Raw genomic sequence first — 21,355 nt, 5'->3', positions numbered from 1 at the left:
GGTTTCATAATTTCCCATTTTTTGTTCGATCGAAAAGCAAATGTTATAAAAACTGCATGTTTTATGCACACTTGATGAATATGCACTTCTTTTTACCTAATATTTATCTGCTTAGCCCGGGCTTAGCAGCTTGAAGGCAGCTGCGCTCTACTTTAACTGCCAAATTGTGCACTTTATGATCGTATTGCCAAAGAAAAACATCAGTAAAATTAGCATTAAGCACGCTTTTTCAACTATATTTTCAACAGTTTTAGAGCTGCTTCAAACAGTTTACAGAGAAAAGACAGAACTACAAGTGGTGACAAATCATAGTGTTCATCACAGATGAAAAACTTTCCTGCCCTCTGGATCGCAAGAGCGTGATCACTGTTCCTCAGCAGCACAAAAACTTCCTCGTGGCCGGGGCTAAAAAAGCTAAGAGCCACATTAATGGATGCTTAGTTACTCTACTCCTTGACCTTGTATTTTCAGTATTTATTTTACACAAATTCCCTGAACATACGTTTTGAAACGGGCGTTTTGAACACATTAAAACACACTAACAGCTCTTCGTTACGCTTCCTCGATAATCGATCTTAAAATAATATTAAAGGCTTCAGAGGACAGCTGTACTGAAGCTTCGCAGGGGGCTTACGATTGTCAATAAAAGTTCTGACTCAAACAGCATACGCAATATACAGAGCAGTAATTCAAAGTTACTTGACTGCATGTGTACAATTCCCCAGATACGTCTCAAAACTCAGCATGAACTCAATGGCCAACGGATCCAGCGGGTCTTGGAGCTGCTTTACTCAGTTAAATTCCACCGCGTGGAAAATCGGAGGAACCGTTACCTACTGTCTGTTCCTTATCGTTTCACTGGCCGCAAATTCTCTCATTGTTATGATCGTTTATAAAACGCCAAACTTAAGAAAACCGATAAACTTTTTCATCGCAAACATGGCCTCATCTGATTTGCTGTACCCAATATTCTGGATACCTTTGTACCTGTCACACTTGCACACCAATTCGTTTCCTATTGGTGGAAAGGTTGGTCAGGCCTTGTGTAAGCTTGTCCCTTTCTTTAGTAACGTCTCCTTTGTCGTTTCGATTCAGAATCTGATTCTGATAGCAGTGGATCGCTTTGGAGCCGTGGTGTTCCCACTCCGTTCCCCACTCATCGGATCCAAGCTGTGTCCCTTCTTCATTCTCGCTACATGGATAGTTGCTGTAGCGGTCAATTCGCCATACTTTTTCACCCACGAGCTCGTTGAATACCCAGAGGGAACCCGGTGTGTTATTGAATGGGAGAAAGCATTCGGAGAGTCATCGTCCTTTGAAAGTTTCTTACTAACTTACATCAGTCTATTTGTATACATCCCTGTGCTGTTGCTAGTCATTCTTTACTCCATCATTGTTATCAAGCTCAAGACACAGGTACACCCAGGTGAACAGTCCGCCAACAGTCAGCAACAGCGAGACAGAAGAAACAGAAACGTGCTTCAAATGTCCATTGCTATCGTAACAGTGTTTGCGTTTTGCTGGTTACCTTACTCTTTGAACTATTTAATCAAACAGTATCGGGACACTTTCACGCATTTATCGTGTAGTTTCTGGATATACTATAAAGTCACGTTTTATACGGCTAGCGCTTACTCCGCTATCAACCCAGTTATCTGTTTCATGTTTAGCAGTAATTACCGGAAAGCTCTTAAAAGACTCATAAAATGTTCTTTTGTACAGGCGTAGGTTGCAAAAAATGTGGTTTTGGTTGAAGAGTTTTAACGAGGTTCGTGGAACACTCGCGAATAAATGTATCATGATTATCAATCTATTTTTAGTAGTAATTATCGAAAAGTTCTTAGAAGACTCATGAAATGTTCTCTTGTACAGGTGTAAGTCGTAAAAATGTGCTTTTGACTGAATATGTTAAGATTTAGAGGTACGTGGAACACTCGTGAATAAAAAATGACCACGATTGCTGTTGGTGTACTTAACTGAGGATTAAGTCTGCCATGACTGCGAAATGTGACAGCATAGGCCACGTATTGTTAAAGGTTGGGCGGTAAATAAAACTCAGGGACGGACCATTAAGAAACGTTATCGGGGGCGTAGGCAGGTGATGTACAACTGTACAACTAACAACTCTTAATTACTGCAGAACCGCTAAGTTATAGAAGAGGTTCTACCGAAAAAAAGGAAGGAATAAAACGGACAATTATAAACATCTGTTGAAATTTTAGCGCCACCCCAAGCTTTGACAGTAATGTTTACGTCGTCAAAAGAACTTGAGCAAAGAAAAAAACCGCATGTTTTTGTGGCACGTACGCCGTTCGCCCATTGCAAAAAAAAAATACACGAACCAAAAAGTTAAACAGAAAATTTAAGACAAACAGGAAGTTTAAGCCATGTCGGTCTTAATAACAATTATTGTGCTAAGGCCTCGCAAGGGGACAAAAATTAAAGTTTAAAACGTTTGAAACTTAACTGATGGCCGCGATGCATATACTGCGTTGTCTGCGTTGTACAGAAGGCGGCAGACAATGGCGGGCGATCCAGTCTTGGAACTGTTTCAAACGATTTAGCAAGAGGAGACAAAACTACAATAGTGATAAAATGTTATCGTTCGTAGATGAGAAAATTTCCTGCGCTCTTGACCACAAGACTCCCTGATGACTCTTTTACACTTCCACATGGGGCTAAGAGCCACATTAAAAATGTTCTTGGCCTGGCATTGTATTTTTGCTATCTATTTGACGCAAATTCAACATACGTTTTCAAATGGGCGTTTTGAACACATTAGAATAAACTAACAGTGGTTACTGTATGATATTGTTTAAATTTTGTTTAGAAACCAATTCTTTGTTCTCTCTCTTTGCTTTCCTTGGTTTTATATTGACTGGACAACCCAAGCTTGAAAGTGAAATTTAAGACAGAAAATCGATTTGACAAAGTAAATAACTCGAAGGTTCAATGTTAATGAATTTCTCCTAACCAATTACAAGACTTACTCAAGCATTGATATGAGTTTTAAAGCGTTTTTGTCACTCTGGTCTGAATCTATGATAACTACAGCGTTATCGAGCGATAAAATTGTGACCAACAATTCGTAACAATTAAAAGCAGTCAAACAAGGAACAAGCCTCGTCTATTTATTGAGTAAGAACCTGCTAGTTTCCCTTTGCCCGACAGCAGACTCCTGCTTTTCGAATTTCCCGTTTTTAGTTCGATCGAGAAGTAAATGATATAAACACTGGCTGCTTCTGCACACATGATAGCAGGCATTTATAATTGCCTCATATTTTCCTGTTAAGCCTGTTAATTGCTTAACGGCAAGCAGCTTCTACCTTGCTTCCTGTGTTTACCTGCCAAATTGTGTACTTTATGATCGTATTGCTAACGATAACATTTCACACACCTGTTTAAAAATGGTGTAGCTACATGACAGGTCTATGCATTTCTCGTGCAGGTTTTGGCTTTTTGTTGATATCCCGGGTCCCGGGGTTCATATCTACCAGCAACTGATTACCAAAAAGCTCTTAAAAGACTCATAAAATGTTCTTTTGTACGGGCGTAGATCGCAAAAATGTGCTTTTGGCTCGCGAATATATATATATATATATATATCAAATATCATGACTATCAGCGTACTCCAGCACTCTGAGAAGGTTTTAATATATGAGTGCGAGAAATGACAGCATAGGCGACGTATTGTAAGAGTTTGGGATAAAACTCGGCCGCGGACCGTTAGAAACGTTATAGGGGCGTGGGCTGGAGAAGTACAAAAGTTTCGTTCATGCAAGGGAAAATTTATTAACTGAAAATTTAAGGGAAATGTTAACGATAAAAATTCGAATAATACTCACAGTAATGGTATGAAATATCTCCTAGTAACTCTTAACTGTCTGTCTATTGCTGTAACTTCTGCTGTTAAGCGCGTATTGTATTTTTAATTTGTAATCACACATTCATAAATAATTTATTGCAAAGTTTAGCCAATAAAAAAAGCTCAACACCTCAGTTCGGTGGATCGACTAATTGATCTGACATGATTTCAAACTGTTATTTTAGTACCTGGCTTCCTCACGCTCATTGTTTAAATTCTGTTTAGAAGTCAACACTGTTCTCTCTCTTTGCTCTCCTTATTTTATACTGACAGGACAACCCAACCTTAACCCTCTTTAAGGTGATATTTAAAACAGGAAATCGTTGTGACCAAGTAAATGATTCGAAGTTGCCATGTATAATGCTAATAAGCCTCTCCTATAGCCAATCACAAAGACTTCTCAGGCATTGATATGAGTTACGCGGGGGAGTGGGGTTTCCTGTCAAGTGCCACATGTAATTGCAGTACCGGCAGAAGTTCGTAAAATCAAAGGGAGTAAAAGAAGTAACAAGCCTTCTATTTTTGTTGAAGAAGAACCTATTAATTCTTAGTTAGACTGGACAACCCAACCTTAACCCCCTTTAAGGTGATATTTAAAATAGGAAATCGTTTTCACCGAGTAAATGATTTGCAGGTTCCATATATGCTAATAAGCTGCTCCTATAGCCAATCGCAAAAGACTTCTCAGGTATTGATATGAGTTTAGCGGGGGAGTAGGGTTTCTTGTTAAGTGCCACAACGTTATCGAGCAATATTATTGGAGCCAACAAGTACAGAAGTTCGTAAAAAAATCCAAGGTGGTAAAAGAAGTTACCATTCTTGAGTTTTTGTTGAAGAAGAACCCATTATAGTTTAGTCTAGACTCGTGGTTTCATAACTGATTTCCCATTTTTTGCTCGATCGAAAAGTAAATGTTATAAAAACTGCATGTTTTATGCACACTTGATGAATATGCATTTTTTTACCTCATATTTATCTGCTAAGCCTGGGCTTAATTGCGTGAACTGAAGGTAGCTGCGCTCGAGTTTAACTGCCAAATTGTGCACTTTATGATCGTATTGCCAAAAAAACATTAGTAAAATTAGCATTAAGCACGTATTTTCAACTATATTTTCAACACTTTTAGAGCTGCTTCAAACAGTTTGCAGAGAAAAGACAGAACTACAAGTGGTGACAAATCATATTGTTCATAGATGAAAAACTTTCCCCCGCTCTGGATCGCAAGAGCGTGATCACTGTTCCTCAGCAGCACAAAAACTTCCTCGTGGCCGGGGCTAAAAAAGCTAAGAGCCACATTAATGGATGCTTAGTTACTCTACTCCTTGACGTTGTATTTTTAGTATTTATTTTACACAAATTCCCTGGACATACGTTTTGAAACGGGCGTTTTGAACGCATTAAAATACACTAACTCTTCGGTACGCTTCCTCGATAATCGATCTAAAAACACTTTTCGTCGTGATCTGAATTTTAAGGAAATTGAAAACTGGCCCGCCCAGTACCTAACGCATGCGCACAGCCGTATCATCAAGGTCGTGGCAGCCATAAAAAGCTGTTCACCCTTATTAGGGCTCACGTGTTCAAAGGCCCTTTCCTGCCAAGGGAAGTAAAAAGCACTACTTTAAGCGCCAGCTCAACACAACACGCATGGGAGCTGTTGGCTGGAAACTGTACGGCAACTCTCCCACGGCATGCGCTGGGAAGGCGGATCAGCATTTTTGCCGATCTGTGCGCCAGTAAATCCAGAAAGACAAACTGGCCAGGAGGTGGGTTGGTGTGCGTGTGTCACCTGCTTTTAAGTTTGTCTTGTCTATCACTGACTATGTGCAAGAAGACCTGCTTCATAAAACAGCTCCTTCTTAGGCGCCTTAAAGTCTAGGTGTGGGGCACTGGTACATAGCACTCAAGCCTTTCGATAGGCCGTCGTTGGTTCTATGAGGTGGGGCCTACTGTGTTGCAGCTCATAAGGATATAGCCTCTCGCTCGGACGTTTTATAGGGCTTCGTCACGCGTGGCGAAGCCATAACTGCCTCTGCGAAGGAAGCAGCAAAAGAATACTAAGCGGACATATGATAAATACTCCACGATTCTTGAGACTGCAAGTATCGTAGAAATCAACTCCCACCCGTTATTGGCCTATTAGCATTAGCTTCTGGGAATGTTTCAGCCTGTGAGTGGCCTGCAATACAATGTATTTAAAGACCACTAGACGGCCACAGCATTTTTCTCGAAATTGGTCTTATACTTACCCATCGTTTAAACTTTTTTCGCACATCACTAAGGTTGCTGTTTTTATAGCAAAACTGTTTCGAACTTTAATTTCACATTATTAAACCCTTGGCGACGGACCTGGTGGATCTGGTCAATCGTTTTCTATCTGGAACGATGCAAACTGTTTATTTCTGAACTATTTATTAAGCTCCATATTTTAAGTGATTACTTGATAAGCGGCGAATTCAGGAAGGATAGATCTTTTTCACAGATACGTTATCTTGGAAATTCTGGTCAATCCTGCCAATTTTACACACATAACCTAGAAACATTTTTTGAGGAAAATCCACAACCAATTTATCAACTACTCGTTTACCGGACAAAACTTTATACTTTCCTGGAAAGTAATATTAATTAATAAGATGAGAGTGTCTCTAACCTCCCAGGTTCACGTTGCTCGCCCCCACTTAAAAAAAAATAACCTGAAATTCTTGTCTAGAACAGTCTGATGTCCAATTTACGTAATTATGTAGAAGCTAAAGTTATACTAATTTATTATCTTTAGGATTTAGAATATTGATTTTCTATTATATCAAGTGCGTTCTATGTTCCAGTGTAAACTTCTTTCTAGCCAATTATTATCCTTATATTCAAAACATGTAAATAGCAAAATTAGGTCTTCCACTGCAAAGTGCTTTTGATCACATGTCAATTAAGCACTGTTGAAATAATATACAGTCGAACCTCTCCTTACGGACACCTCTATAATACCAACACCTCTCTGTTACGGACAGTTGGTTTGGTCCCAGAAATGCCAAAAATCCTACATTCCCTACCTCTATAATACGGACACCTCTGTAAAGCGGACACTTGGTTCTGTCCCTTTGGTGTCCGTATTAAAGAGATTTGACTGTATTGTTATTACTGTTACTCGTGTATAGGAAAAGGAAGGCAGATAATTTCTCAGTAAACAGTTAAAAAGGTTTTGAACAGCCAGGGGCCAACAAAGAGCCATGCCCCTGCAAACTACGTCCAATCTAAGTCTTAATTTATGACATAGCAATATTTTCATTACTGCAAATAGTGTCGGCCATCAACAACCACACCGGGATATAACTGTGAGAACTAATACATCTCATCTAGCTGGTTTACGGTTTTTAGGATAATATGATCCATTGAAAAGTCAAAAGGTGTCAAATGTTTTTAGGAAACAGGTGTTTCGGGTATATAACTCAGTCTTCTTCAGTATCAAGAAAACCGTTATTAGTAGGGCTACCGGCAATTGTCATAGACATAAAAATGAGGCTCGAGCGCGTGTAAATAATAGCGAGCGCAGCTGAAATTGATATTTAGTCCTTTAGCTTTGAACGGTTCCTAGCTGCAAGAAAACCCTCATTTCACGCTGCTTCGGTTGGATGTCGGTTCCACTGCATAGAGCCATCCCCACATTACACACCTGGAATTAGGAAATACTGTGGCACGTGGAGTTGAAATGTTGCGCCACAGGAAGCTCAAGAGTGTTGTTGCGCATGCGTATACTTCGCAAACGTTCGCTAAAACGACTCCTGAGGTTTCGTTCAGTTTCACCAATGTAAAGAACTGGGCATCGGCGGCAGGATATGCTGTAAACAAGATTTCCCGATTGGTTAGAGTGTGAAAAAAATGCACTTTATTTGAGTGTCAATGTATTTAGTACTAAAGTACTAATTGGGGACACTATTTTTTACTTCTCTTAGTGGAGACGGGACCGCCATTTTACGTGGTCATCCGAGCCAAGCGAAGGTCTAGCCGCTTGCAGTACAAAGGTAGTACCTTCTTTTCTCAGTTATGTTAAGACCCTGAGTATTGGTCCAGCCCCGGGAATCGAACCCGCGACCTCCCGCTCTGCAGTCACTTGCTTTACCGACTGAGCGAACACTGCCGCGGTTGAAAGTTCTGTAGTAGAAATCCTTTGACGTCGGTGCTAAACGGGTGGCATGCGAGATCAAGACGCACCCTATCAACGGTTGCGAAACTCTGTTCGGATGGGTGCAGCACGCCATGACGGTTAATAGTTGCATTGTTGATATGAGTTAGGCCGGTGGGTTTTCTGGTCATTGTTAACAAAAAAAATGCCCCAACATTATCGAGAGAAAGAATTGTAGCCAACAAATACCGAAGGTTGTAACAATTAAAAGCGCCAGTCAAAGAGTTCGATCGAGAAGTAAATGATATAAAACCGCACATTTTATTCATACGTAAAAACATGCATTTATAGTTTTGCCTTCAATTCCTGTTTATCAGCCACCCTTCAGGACCGTCCGCGCGCGGATCGCTGTAGCGTTAGTTGTTTTTATAAAAAACCCTATAAACCATATTTTTTCTAAAAGCTTAATAATTACAGATTATGGATTTGAATTAACAAAAACGATTTACTCAAATGTGTTTCGAAATTGGAACGCTTTGTGTAAAAGTACACGTCTCTATAAATCATGTTCCATTCCCGCCGGAAATAAACGGAAGCCGAAAACAATTAGGAGAGTGTCTCTATAAGAGCGGTCCGGTCGATTTTGCTTGAGGCACAGATTTAGCTCATTTCTTGTGTGTTGTAAGACACTCATGTACCTATACTAAACCACAATCCGTTTGATCGGATCTCTTCATTTTTCAGTGTTTTACGGAAATTAAATTTCACTCGAGCGAAGGCCTGCCGTGACACTTTTCAAGACATTAATTTGAGGCAACTTTGGCGGACAATTTACAACAAACTACTGGACTCAGCAAAAACAAATACCACAGCCATGTATATTAACTCTATCTTATCCATCGAGGCGACTTTCGTGAACATCACGTTTCAATCAAGCAAACAGGAAGACTTGAACGACACCTTATCGGTTCACTTGAGTCACACACGAGAAAACCGATCAAATTCAAGGTACATATTTGAAAAAGTGAGGCGTTCTTAACTGATCCAACTAATATAGCTAGGAAGTAGGTGCCATAGAAAAGGTAACTACAGAAAAAAACTTTGCGGCCCGACCTTTACTAAAACTTTATGACTCCGTGAACTTACCTAGTTTTCGGCAATCTCCAAGTTTTGCCGCCATTTTGAGGGACTTGTCAACATGAAGCGTAGCAGATATAAATCGAGCAGGTAGATCTAAAACCGTCAGAATACATACGAAAGCATTCAAATGAACTTCACTTTCAATTCAAGGGGCAAAATTTGAAACTGTTCGTTAAACCTACCATTCTTACATCTCCATGCGTCCATTTCTTTCAACAATTCAAACACTACAACTAGTGTTCGAATTTCCCTCGTCGATTCCACCGTAAGAAATAACCTGTGACACCCAAGCTTCGATTCGAATGTGAAGTATGAATCAAACAACATAACTGCTTCATCTTCGAGGCCATATCACGCTGGTATTTTGATTTTCTGATCGACGAACGGTGATCAGGAAGTGATCGCCATGTTTACCTCATAAACGTGACCGCTGATCACCCGCTGAGTGAAAACAGTACGGCGCAGGGTTGTGTGGGTGGCGGACTTATCGTCATAAGATATTCGAATACACGCTAAAAAAAGCTTTAGGACTCTCAGTCTAAACAGTGAAGGCATGCTTCGTAGTACAGACAACTTTTATTTTATTCTCATAATTTTTTCCTTTAAATTAGAAGTGGTATTAATTAATAGAGTTATTTAAATATTTTTAACCGAGGTACCCATATGACCTTTTTGCTTGTCATCAGTGGTATAAAACAAGGTATCTTTTCTTCCAGAACCTTTTATTTATGCGTTATTGCACGGAATGAACACTATACTTAGAAGGTTTGATCTAAGTCGGTTTTGCTGTTCCCAAGAATGTATGCAAAATCATTGCTTTATACAAAGCTGACTCTAAAATATGATTTTCCGCAACAGTAACCAATGTAATTTACGTAAGGTGTTAATAAAACTAGCAATGTACAATGTTTAGCGTTTTCCACTTATAAGCCTCAGCTCATTCCTCGATTCGATGTGACCTTTTATCACTAAACCCCATTCTTTTGATTTGCAATTTTCCTGTACTTTTTTTTCATGCGACAACGACAAAGAGTTTTATGAGTAAACCGATTTTTTGGTTTACCACGCTTATCACATTGTATATACAAATACATGCAAAAGGTCGGCTAAATAAGCTCCTCCTCCTGCTCCTAATTTTTTGGTTGCCTTCGCCCCATGCCTCTGCACGACTCCCATTTAAATGGGAGCTCGAAGAAAGTACAGATTTCCTTAAGCATGGAAACAGTAAAATAGTTCAATTTTTCCTCCTTGACGTAGTCACACAAGTCATAAATGTCATGACAATTGGATGCGTGAAGCCAATTTCTGTTACAACTGATTCGACGGTGGTGATGTGATTCACTTCTTCCTCGTCAATTAATTCCTCGTCAGATTTATCGTCAACTGCGGTGCTCGGAGACGAACCTGCCCGTCTCCATCTCGAGAAGGACAAACGGAAGAAAAATCCTTGTATTTGGGCTTTGGTTAGCCACTCTTCCCGAGAAAACAGGCGCTCCCAGTTTTTTCCCTTCGCTTTCCTCATATCTTGCGAGACTTGTCGCAGATCCTCTTTCCTTCCAGATTGTTCACCAATTTCAAACTTGGAGGTGAGATACTGCCTTACTTTCTCTTAGAAGCGAACAGCACCACCTTTTGGCTTATGAAGTGCCCATCCTTCACTTAAATTCGACTGGAAAGGTTCGCTACCCTGTCTCTCGATAACATTGGTACCGTCGTCTTCTGAAAGGGTAAGGGATGAGAATTTTTTAACCCAGCTTAAATCTAGAGATTTCAAAGCTGTTCTAATGTCAAAAATAAAGGAAATGACCGACGAATGCCAGTGCTCAGTGGAAGGATAATTACACCATCAAGCAGTGACCCAATAGCCCTTGTAGATATCTATAATGGAGAGATTGTAAGTTGGTTATGGAAATTACACTTTTTTCTCTTTTGCTTGGACTTTGTGACGTGGTTTTGTCACAATTTGAACAGACGCGCGTCACTCTTACGTAATGATTTAACGGGAAACCAAACAGCATCATTTTATTTCGAAGGAGGTATTTATTCAGTCGTTCTTAGCCACCATTTTGCCAGAACAAAGTATTTGTATATATTAAGAGTGGTACAAAAAAAAACAGTCTACTTGTAAAAACCTTTGTGTTTTTTTTTTATCTTTACAAACTTGTAAAAAATTGTAGAAGGTAAATAAAAGTGAAAAAGAAGATGTGTCCTGCAAAGCAGTATTTCAAATTTCCTTTTAGCCGACAGGGAGTCGTGCAGAGGCATGGGGCGAAGGCAACCCAAAAAATTAGGAGCAGGAGGAGGAGCTTATTTAGCCGACCTTTTGCATGTATTTGTATATACAATGTAACAAGCGTGGTAAACCAAAAAATCGGTTTACTTATAAAACTCTTTGTCGTTGTCGTATGAAAAAAAAGTACAGGAAAATTGCAAATCAAAAGAATGGGGTTTAGTGATAAAAGGTCACATCGAATCGAGGAATGAGCTGAAACTAACATAGTTCACTTGACAATTGTATGTCAGGCTTATAAGTGGAAAACGCTAATAATTGTACATTGCTAGTTTTATTAACACCTTACGTAAATGACATTGGTTACTCTTACGAAAAATCTTAGTTTAGAGTCAGCTTTGTATAAAGCAATGATTTTGCATACATTCTTGGGAACAGCAAAACTGACTTAGAACAAACCTTCTATGTATAGTGTTCATTCCGTGCAATAATGCATAAATAAAAGGTTCTGGAAGAAAAGACACCTTATTTTATACCACTGATGACAAGCAAAAAGGTCATATGGGTACCTCGGTTAAAAATATTTAAATAACTCTATTAATACCACTTCTAATTTAAAGGAAAAAGTTATGAGAATAAAATAAAAGTTGTCTGTACCACGAAGCATGCCTTCACTGTTTAGACTGAGAGTCCTAAAGCTTTTTTAGCGTGTATTCGAATATCTTATGACGATAAGTCCGCCACCCACACAACCCTGCGCCGTACTGTTTTCTCTCAGCGGCTGGTCAGCGGTCACGTTTATGAGGTAAACATGGCGATCACTTCCTGATCACCGTTCGTCGATCAGAAAATCAAAATACCAGCGTGATATGGCCTCGAAGATGAAGCAGTTATGTTGTTTGATTCGTACTTCACGTTCGAATCGAAGCTTGGGTGTCACAGGTTATTTCTTACGGTGGAATCAACGAGGGAAATTCGAACACTAGTTGTAGTGTTTGAATTGTTGGAAGAAATGGACGCATTTCAAATTTTGCCCCTAGAATTGAAAGTGAAGTTCATTTGAATGCTTTCGTATGTATTCTGACGGTTTTAGATCTACCTGCTCGATTTATATCTGCTACGCTTCATGTTGACAAGTCCCTCAAAATGGCGGCAAAACTTGGAGATTGCGAAAATTAGGTAAGTTCACGGAGTTATAAAGTTTTAGTAAAGGTCGGGCCGCAAAGTTTTTTTCTGTAGTTACCTTTTCCATGGCACCTACTTCCTAGCTATATTAGTTGGATCAGTTAAAAACGCCTCACTTTTTCAAAAATGTACCTTGAATTTGATCGTTTTTCTCGTGTATGACTTAAGCGAACCGATAAGGTGTCGTTCAAGTCTTCCTGATTGCTTGATTGAAACGTGATGTTCACGAAAGTCGCCTCGATGGATAAGATAGAGTTATACATGTCTGTGGTATTTGATTTTTGCTGAATCCCGTACTTTTTTGTAAATTGTCCTCCAAATTGTCTCAAATTAAAGTCTTGAAAAGTGTCACGACAGGTCTTCGCTCAAGTGAAATTTAATTTCCGTAAAACTCTGAAAAATAAAGAGATCCGATCAAACGGATTGTGGTTTTAGTATAGGTACATGAATGTCTTACAACACACAAGAAATGAGCTAAATCTGTGCCTCAAGCAAAATCGACCAGACCGCTTTTACAGAGACACTCTCTTAACACCGCATTCGCTTCTCAACACGTTCCACTAAAAAACTGTGTCTCAGATTTTTGACAACTGCGTTTGTTTTTCTTTTATTAGCAAATGAAGTTGGGGAAGGCAATTAGTCAACACTCCCGGTGGAAAAAAAGCTCTAGCTTTAAAATGAAAAGGAGTATTAAAATTCGCAGACACAGTTTTGTAGAAGAGATATATGGCATTACTCTGGCCAAATTTTAGCCAAATTGATTAACAGGCTGCCGACTTGGAGTTCAAAACGTACGAGTCGATCTTCAAAATTTGCGTTCGGAGATAAAATAGAAAATACATTTTTGGCGCCATCCTACCTGGAATGAGATTATAACACCTAAATGTTTATTCTGATTGATATCGGAGAGGGATCAATTTTCTCTAACAATAGGACTTTGACAGGTAACATGTAACAGGAACAAACTAATTTTATCATTTCAAGATCTGTTTGCAGGTAGTATTGCCCATGTTCTAATTAATATGCTTTTGTTTTTCATGAAAAAAAATTATAAAAAATGATCTGCTTACATGTTTTTACACAACTTAGGGAACTACTGAAATTCCGTTTTTGTCAGTATCTACATAGAAATTTAGTTTCAAAAATGTGGATTTACAACTTACTGCAGCACTACCCTCCTAGTCTGCTACACAGCCGTTATTAGTGTGGTCACGCAACGCTCCTCCCCAGGAGCGTTGCGTGACGACACTAATAACGGCTGTGTAGCAGACTACTACCCTCGTGGTTTACATAGCAATTTGGCTCGTGACTAATGAACCCAGCGGTTATGTTCTCTTCTTTCCTCGTCTTCTCCATCTTTTTACACTCAGTGCAAGAAGAACATAGGTGAACCACGTTCACAACTTTTCCTGTGTCAACAGAAGTTGCGGCTTCCACAGTAACAGAAGCTGAGCATCCTCGCGCACCCCACAAGGCATCGATCGTTACCCCAATGTCCACAACACTTTCTTCAACATCTTCAAGTGAACAGTTTAATTCTCCGTTGGAAAACTTCCACTCTTTTACACCACGAGAAGCACGGTTTAATTCTTTCTCGAGTAAACGCTTAGCCTCTCCTTCGATCATTTTTGAATGATCCGCCCAGGCGTTTTCGTTGATCGGCGCCAGGCCAAGGAAACTTAAAAAACGGGTTATTCTATTTTGCGAAACGAAACGAAATATACGGGAGAGGGAGAAAAAATGTTTATTAACCTAAACTCAGCTTAAGACAACATTGACAATGTGTTTGGAAGTAATAGTTAACGAAAAATGACGGATTTTTACCTTTTTCGCAAAGTAGTAATTTCAATACAATTACTGTTTTGCGAAATGGCGTTTTTTTCACCTATATTTAGCAAATATGTTCTTTTCATCTGAAACAAATTGTGTCCACCAATAAAATGATTTATATTTCGAAGAGTCTGGTGACTTCTCATTTTATTAGCCGTACTAGTACTCATTTCGCAAAGTAGTAATTTTGCCAGATTTACTATCTTGCGAAATGGCGTTTTTTAACCTTTTTTTTCCCCTATATTTAGCAAATATGTCCTTCTCGTCCGAAAAAAATTGTATCCACCAATAAATTGATTAATATTTTAAAGAGTCTGGGCACCTCTCATTTTATTGGCCGTAGTAGAACTCCTTTCGCAAAGTAGTAATTTTGCCACAATTACTATTTTGCGAAATGGCGTTTTTTCACCTTTATTCAGCAAATATATCCTTTTCGTCTGAAACAAATTGTGTCCACCAATAAAATGATTAATATTTCGCAGGGTCTGAGTCTTATATATGGAACAGTCAACCGCGAACTCAAATTCCTTCAAAATCGCTCAAAAAAACCGCTTTTGAAGTAGAAGGACGACTATATACCACAGGTAAGGTAATTCAAGGTTTATTTATCATTGATTTATATACATAGTTAGCGATATTTTGCTATAGGTGAAGCAAACGGTAAATCCAGTATATCTACTATAAAATAACAATCGGCTACACAAACAGATTGTGTGGGTGCCCTGTGGTGCATCCAGCAAAGTAAACCTGGATAACAGTTGTCTGATGGACTTGAATGATTACTTCGCTAGGCTCTGCTCAGATGATATGTACATAGAACCAACTCCCTGCCTCGTACCCAGACGTCTCTCTTTAAACGTGCGCGCAAAGGAAGGCGGGAAGGAGATAACGGGCGAGACGTCTGGCAGATCTTGTTTTCAAGATGGCGGGAAGAGTAATGGCGGACAAACATGCAATTTTTAAAATAAGTTCACCCCTGTGCATTTTGCGAATTTTGAGCGAATCATTGCCTATACACGTCGTGTTTATGAAGAGGAAGCTGTTTTCACCCCACACATTGGACATTGGATTTGACATAATGTTTACTACCGAACTTTAAATCGAAAAACTACTAGCCGCGGACGGGACAGTACTGCCTTTAATTTTCATGAAATTCCGCACGCCAAGGTAACAGCCGGTCAGGAAATTTAGTAAGTTAGTAATCGTTTCTGTTAAGGTCCCTAGTGATGAAACGATCTCTTTAGTCGAAGTGAAAACATGATGGCGAGCTGAGAATTGTGAGAATTGTTGCAACAGCCAAATGAAGCCAAATATTTTGTAAAGCTTTAATACTATTTGCTGCACGCTGCATCTTGAGTACTCGAAAAGGGAACAAACCAGTCTGACTAGTCTCAAGACGTCTAAGTTATGTTATTAAATAGATAATAAATCTGCTAAATTTTTGTCTCAGGATTTCGCATTGTGTATCATTTGCACAACAATGTAAGCTTATGTACTTACAGGAAAAACAGCCACAAAACTAGCTCTAGGCTTTTTTTAACTTGCATTTTTTTATTGTTCGATCACCACTGGGTACTAGACTTGTCGCTGAATGCACAGCCTGGTGTAAATAAATCCTACTTACTTTTTATTTATATGCCTGGTCTCTATTGTTTTCTATTTGTTTTTGTGATATTGCACAGTAGACCAATTTAGTTTTGCCATGCTCTTTTATAGCACATCACGTGTGTCTTAAATTATTGGTAACTTTGATTTTAAGATGATAGACAATTTTGTTACCCTGATGGAAGAGGGCGATGTGGTTGATGAGATACCACCGTAACTACCATTTAGCCAGACAGGAGACATAGCCCTAGACACTTTTTAAAAAAATAATTATGTTTGAATATTTCAAATTTCATAGCAAACAAGATGCTGTGAATGCCATTTTAGAGAATAATGATTGCATTGTCCTAATGCCAACTGGTGGTAGGAAAGACTGAGTATTATGAAGTTCTTGGGATCATTCTACCCAGATTCAACATTGTTGTTCCTGTGATTGCTTATACATGGTTCCTTTCTTGGCAAACCTGTGGTAGCATAAAATTCCCCTCACAAGTCTTCTGAAGGGGTAGTTTTTGACCTGCTTTGGAGTTGTAGAGGAATACAAGATCATATCATAATTATCAATGGACCCAGAATTGCCAAATGCAAAAAACATTAACATAAGTATAGATGGTTTTGCAGAACTACTAACCCCCAACCCCCTTCCTAGAAATTTTAACTACAAAATTATAATCAAGATACAAGCATCGAATGGAAAGAACAGGAAAAACAGGCCCCTGGACAAACTGGAAGAATATGCAGTAAAAAACACTACTTCACTATTAGTAGGCTGATGTCAGGTCCATTAACAGTGTCAAGTGCTGAAAAATGCCAGCTGTTTTAAGTATGGACCAGAAGCTCAGCCATGCAAAACCCTCACCCCTTTCCATTGCTTCCACCTCACCCAGAGAAATAGAAAATATTGCTCCTATTCCTTAAATTAGTGTCACTGGACATTGAAATGATGTATGCTTTATGAACTTCTGCCAAGATTATTGAACTGAGATGTGCTCAGGTAATTGAACTATGGTCAGCAAAAGAGAAAAGCTGCACCCCTAATCAAACTTAAACTCGATCTAGCTGTCTTACCCAAAGTAATAAAATACTTTGCTCCGGCTATAATTCCTTCGTTTTGGACAATGGAAATTGGGTTGATGTGTGTTTTTTGAACTAATGCTGTGACAAAAGCATGTGTACAGTTGTCCCTTCCTCTGTACATGGGTTACTGAGATTATTGAATGGGCATGTTGTCATTGAACTGAATTCTGTTAAAAAAGGGTTAAGCCCATTCCCCTTCTTTTACATTTGTGTGTCCCAATAACTACACATTGAGACTATAGACCTGGAGTTTGAGTGAGATGTAGTAGTGTGGTCATTGAATCATTGTGTTTTAACTGAACAAAATACTTTATTCAACCTTTATTCAAGTCTTGCAATAGGGGTGCCATCATGCCAGACATCTAGCTAAATAAAATTAGTAGTGTAACAATTAATCAAATTCTCGATTAATTGTGATTATGACCGTTCAGTTCAATTCAGGATTGTTTGCTTCCATGTTGCGAGTTTGGTTCGACTTTTGCACACCTTTTCCAGGGTGCCCTAAGTGAGTTATTATATTCTAAAATAAGAATCCAGAACTCTTTAATGTGCGTTTTTGATTGATGAGCAAAGACAATAGTAGTTTGTGCGCCATTTTGCGTTGCCTGGTAAAAATGTTGTATTTGGAAATTCTCAAGGGAAGGTTGAAGGAAGGCAATTAACCATGTGCGACACACTCTTTGTCAGGTTCTGAAACATGGCGACGAACAAAGCAACTGTGATTCCTACTGTCCCTGTTACTATTCTTATATTGAGGGTTTAGGGTTGCATGCTGTTTACATTATGCGTTATGTATAAGAATTAAGAAACATTTACATAATCGAATCGAAATCATAGAAAGGCAATAATCGAAATCGAATCGCAAGGAATATGAATCGTTACACCCGTAAATAAAATGAAATAAAGTTAAAACTAATGATAGCAATAACAAAATCTCCTACAAAAGATAAAATCGATAAAAATATTATAGCATTATTTATTGTACAATATAACAAAATACTAAAAAAATTAAGCTAGAAAAGACTGCCTTTACAGCTGGAGATTTTCGTCTCCCTCATCAAGATTGACAGAGGTAGTCCAGAATGATGGATTGATCAATGCTGGCACCTTCCTTCTCTTCAACACCTTCCCTGATCCGAAAATAAAGTTCATTACTAATCTCTCGAGAATCTAGGGATCTTATACCGAGAGTCAGGTAATTGTAAGCTTCAACAAGTTAAGCATTTTTATTTATTTTGTCAAAAGCATCAACTTAAATGTATCCATCTGTCGGTGGTTTCATAGTTAGTAACGTCGCAGACTTAAATCTTGGTGTAAGGACATAATGTGGTCTTGATAATCAACTCCTGACCTTGCACAATCTAGCTAGGCCTTGCAGTTCTTTCAAAGGTTACTTGCTCGTTGTTCGGTGGATTTGACCTAAAAGAGCGAAAAATAGAAACATGGTCGCCTACGCTGTACTTTACTAATCCGGATTCTGCAATAAACGACAAGTTAAATACTAAAATATAAGGCTTACCCGATACCGTCAAGTCATCAAATATTTTGTTAGAGGTCTTCGATTCGTAAGAATCCGACTCCTTTGCAGCCTATCGATTATTTCTACCTCAGGTTTTGGAAATTTTGAGACATTTACCTGTCTACTCAAAGTTTACAATGTTTACAACAATATGCTACTAAAATTGATCGCTTCCAAGACTTAAAAAGACCAAAAATTGGGCCGTGCCAAGAAAACGACTTTTTTGCCAAGAAAACGACACAAGATCTGGCAGGCGCTTCGCCTGCCGTCTGTACCCTTCCCATGGTCCCCTGCGGTTCATCACCAGTCACTCGTTTCGCGCTCGCCTCTGCCATGCGAAAAACGAAGCGCCTGAGGAGGAGGCTGACCAACTCCTGTCACAATCAGCAGCGAGGTGGAGATCCCGGTAATCTCCGAACGGCAGGTCTGGAATTTACTTAGCGCTCTCAAAAGAACTGTGACTGGACCCGACCAGATTTCTTACTGGGTTTGGAAAGAGCATGCAGAGTTTTTCACGCCTCTTATCACCGAAATCTGGAATCTCTCAATCTCTACTCAGTGTTTGCCATCATCGTGGAAGCGTGCGATCATCACCCCTCCTCCCCAAAGTGGGTGTTCCTAAAGCACTCGGTGATTATCGCGGCATTAATATAACTCCTGTTATAGCGAGGGCTTTTGAGAAAATTGTGTACCACTGCTATGCCCGCGAGACAATTGAAAGCCACCTCAGCACCTCACAGTTCGCCTACAGAAAAGGTGGAAACTGTACCGATGCTCTCTTGTCAATTCAACATAGGACAAACAGCTACTTGGATAACCCGGATTGTAAAGCAGTTCGCCTTTTTGCTATGGAATTCAGCAAAGCTTTTGACTCTGTGAAACATGAACTTCTTGCTAATAAATTAAAAAAGCTCCCACTGAATCTATATATTACCAATTGGTACTTGAACTTTTTAAAGGATAGAAAACAAAGGATATGTTGAGTGTGACTGGAAACTGGTACAAACCGGTTAACCAAGGGACAACTCAAGGTAGCGTTAGCGGTCCTTACCTTTTTAACATCTTCCTCAATGATCTTAACATCACTTTAGGTAATCATGACGCGCTATTTAAGTACGCTGATGATACGACAATTATTGCTCCTGTATGGAAGGAGGTAGACTACTCCAATCAGTTAGTGTCACAGTTTTTAGATTGGACGAATACAAATGGAATGTCTTGCAACCCAAGCAAATGTAAAGAGCTGACGATCAAAGAGAGAGGCAACCACGATCTCTATTCACCTATTGGGATGATACCAAGCTGTAAAGAAGTTGAGATTTTGGGCGTCACCTTCCAATGTGACAGCAAATTTTCAGTGCACGTGAAGAACAAACTTATTAAAGCTAACAAATCCTTACATATCCTTAGAACGCTGCGCAAAGAAGGGTACAATCAGTCAGAAATAGACCTTCTCTTTAATACTATAGTTCTACCTAAAATTAATTACGCATTATCTGTCTACGCCGCGCCCGAGTCCGATATCTTACACCCGTACAATGTTTCTTAGACCGCTGTTTTAAAAGGAAATATACGTCTAGGCCTGCAAGTGTTTATGATTTCTTAGAGAGGGAAGACCGTAAAATTTTCAGAAAAGTTTCCAATGCCAAAGGACATCCACTTTTATCTATTATGCCTCGGGTTAAACCCTCCAGCTACAATCTTAGGAAAGAAACTTGTTTTAAACCTAAGATTAACACTATGCGCTTTAAAAACTCTTTTATTAATCGTTTAGTTTTTAAATGTGAATTAGCTATGTAATATACTAGATATATATACCGATATATATTTTTTAATTCTTACTTTTTAACTTTTTAAAATTTCTTACACTTACTTGTAACAAAAGATATGTATTTTTATCTCTTGATGAATAAATACTTTATTATTATTATTATTATTAACAATAATAACGATTTATTATTTGTAAGGCGCAAAATAGCATTTAAATATGATCTAATGTGCTCATTGCGTAAACATCAATTCCTGAAAAGTTCTGAACTCAAGACTCAATGAACCATAGAAAAACGTTTATAAAAGTTCGCAAGACATCTTGTTTTGCCATTGTTCGGAATTACTTACTGCTCTCAAAAAAGATGTTACCAATATCAGGTCAATCAGGAGCTCGGTGGTGGGAAATTGCCACCTTCTCCATGCCCAGAGTTTAAAAAGAGACCTCCAGAAGAGAAAAAAAAAACAATTGTAATTGCCCAGGGGGAGGGGGGGGGGGGGGGTATGGTAATAGCTCAAATTTAACCATGCGTAAGACTAAATCTAACTTCCATTCCACTACTCTCCACGCCTTGCAGGCAACACATCGTTTTCAAAAGAGGTGTAGAGTCAAATTAATAGATTCCAACCAACGTGTGAATGAAGGCCATGCCGAGGCTACGGTAATGGCATAATCCCTTTCCTGTCACTTTTATTAGAATACCTGCCCGGTAGGAGGTACTCGACAAAGTTTTATACGTTGAGACTCCGCCTCGAGTTCCGACCCCTTAACCTTTACTGTACCCTTTTTGGAAGGTAAAGGTACCCCTTTCACATATCTAGGCTATTAGTGGGAGTACCCTCCCTGGATACCTGCCAAGACCACGCCTCTAGGACGACTCTAGTACTCATGTCTGGCTTCCAGTTACTCACGCTTAAAAAGCTTGTTTTTGTTATACTTTCGAAAAATGTACAAGCAACAAAAGCTCGAACCATGCAACGTGAAAAGGAATAATCCATTTGAATAAATTAAATTTTCCA

At 39.1% G+C, this 21,355-nt stretch overlaps 1 protein-coding gene and 2 pseudogenes across 1 annotated transcript; 2 read left to right on the top strand and 1 right to left on the bottom strand.

Annotated features, from left to right (window-relative positions):
* Positions 1 to 753: 753 nt before the first annotated feature.
* LOC140944643 (QRFP-like peptide receptor) lies at positions 754 to 1,728 on the top strand. Its single transcript, XM_073393762.1, has one exon. It carries the CDS (start codon positions 754 to 756, stop codon positions 1,726 to 1,728), a length of 975 nt encoding a protein of 324 aa, XP_073249863.1.
* Positions 1,729 to 10,252: 8,524 nt separating this feature from the next.
* Positions 10,253 to 14,163, bottom strand: LOC140944642 (uncharacterized; annotated as a pseudogene).
* Positions 14,164 to 19,577: 5,414 nt separating this feature from the next.
* On the top strand, positions 19,578 to 20,498 carry LOC140944163 (uncharacterized; annotated as a pseudogene).
* The last annotated feature ends 857 nt before the right edge of the window (positions 20,499 to 21,355 follow it).

The sequence above is a fragment of the Porites lutea genome, chromosome 7 (assembly GCF_958299795.1).
Source record: "Porites lutea chromosome 7, jaPorLute2.1, whole genome shotgun sequence".
Classification (NCBI taxonomy): domain Eukaryota; kingdom Metazoa; phylum Cnidaria; class Anthozoa; order Scleractinia; family Poritidae; genus Porites; species Porites lutea.
The sequence above is the reverse complement of the archived record's forward strand: the minus strand, read 5'-3'. Positions and strand labels throughout refer to the sequence as shown.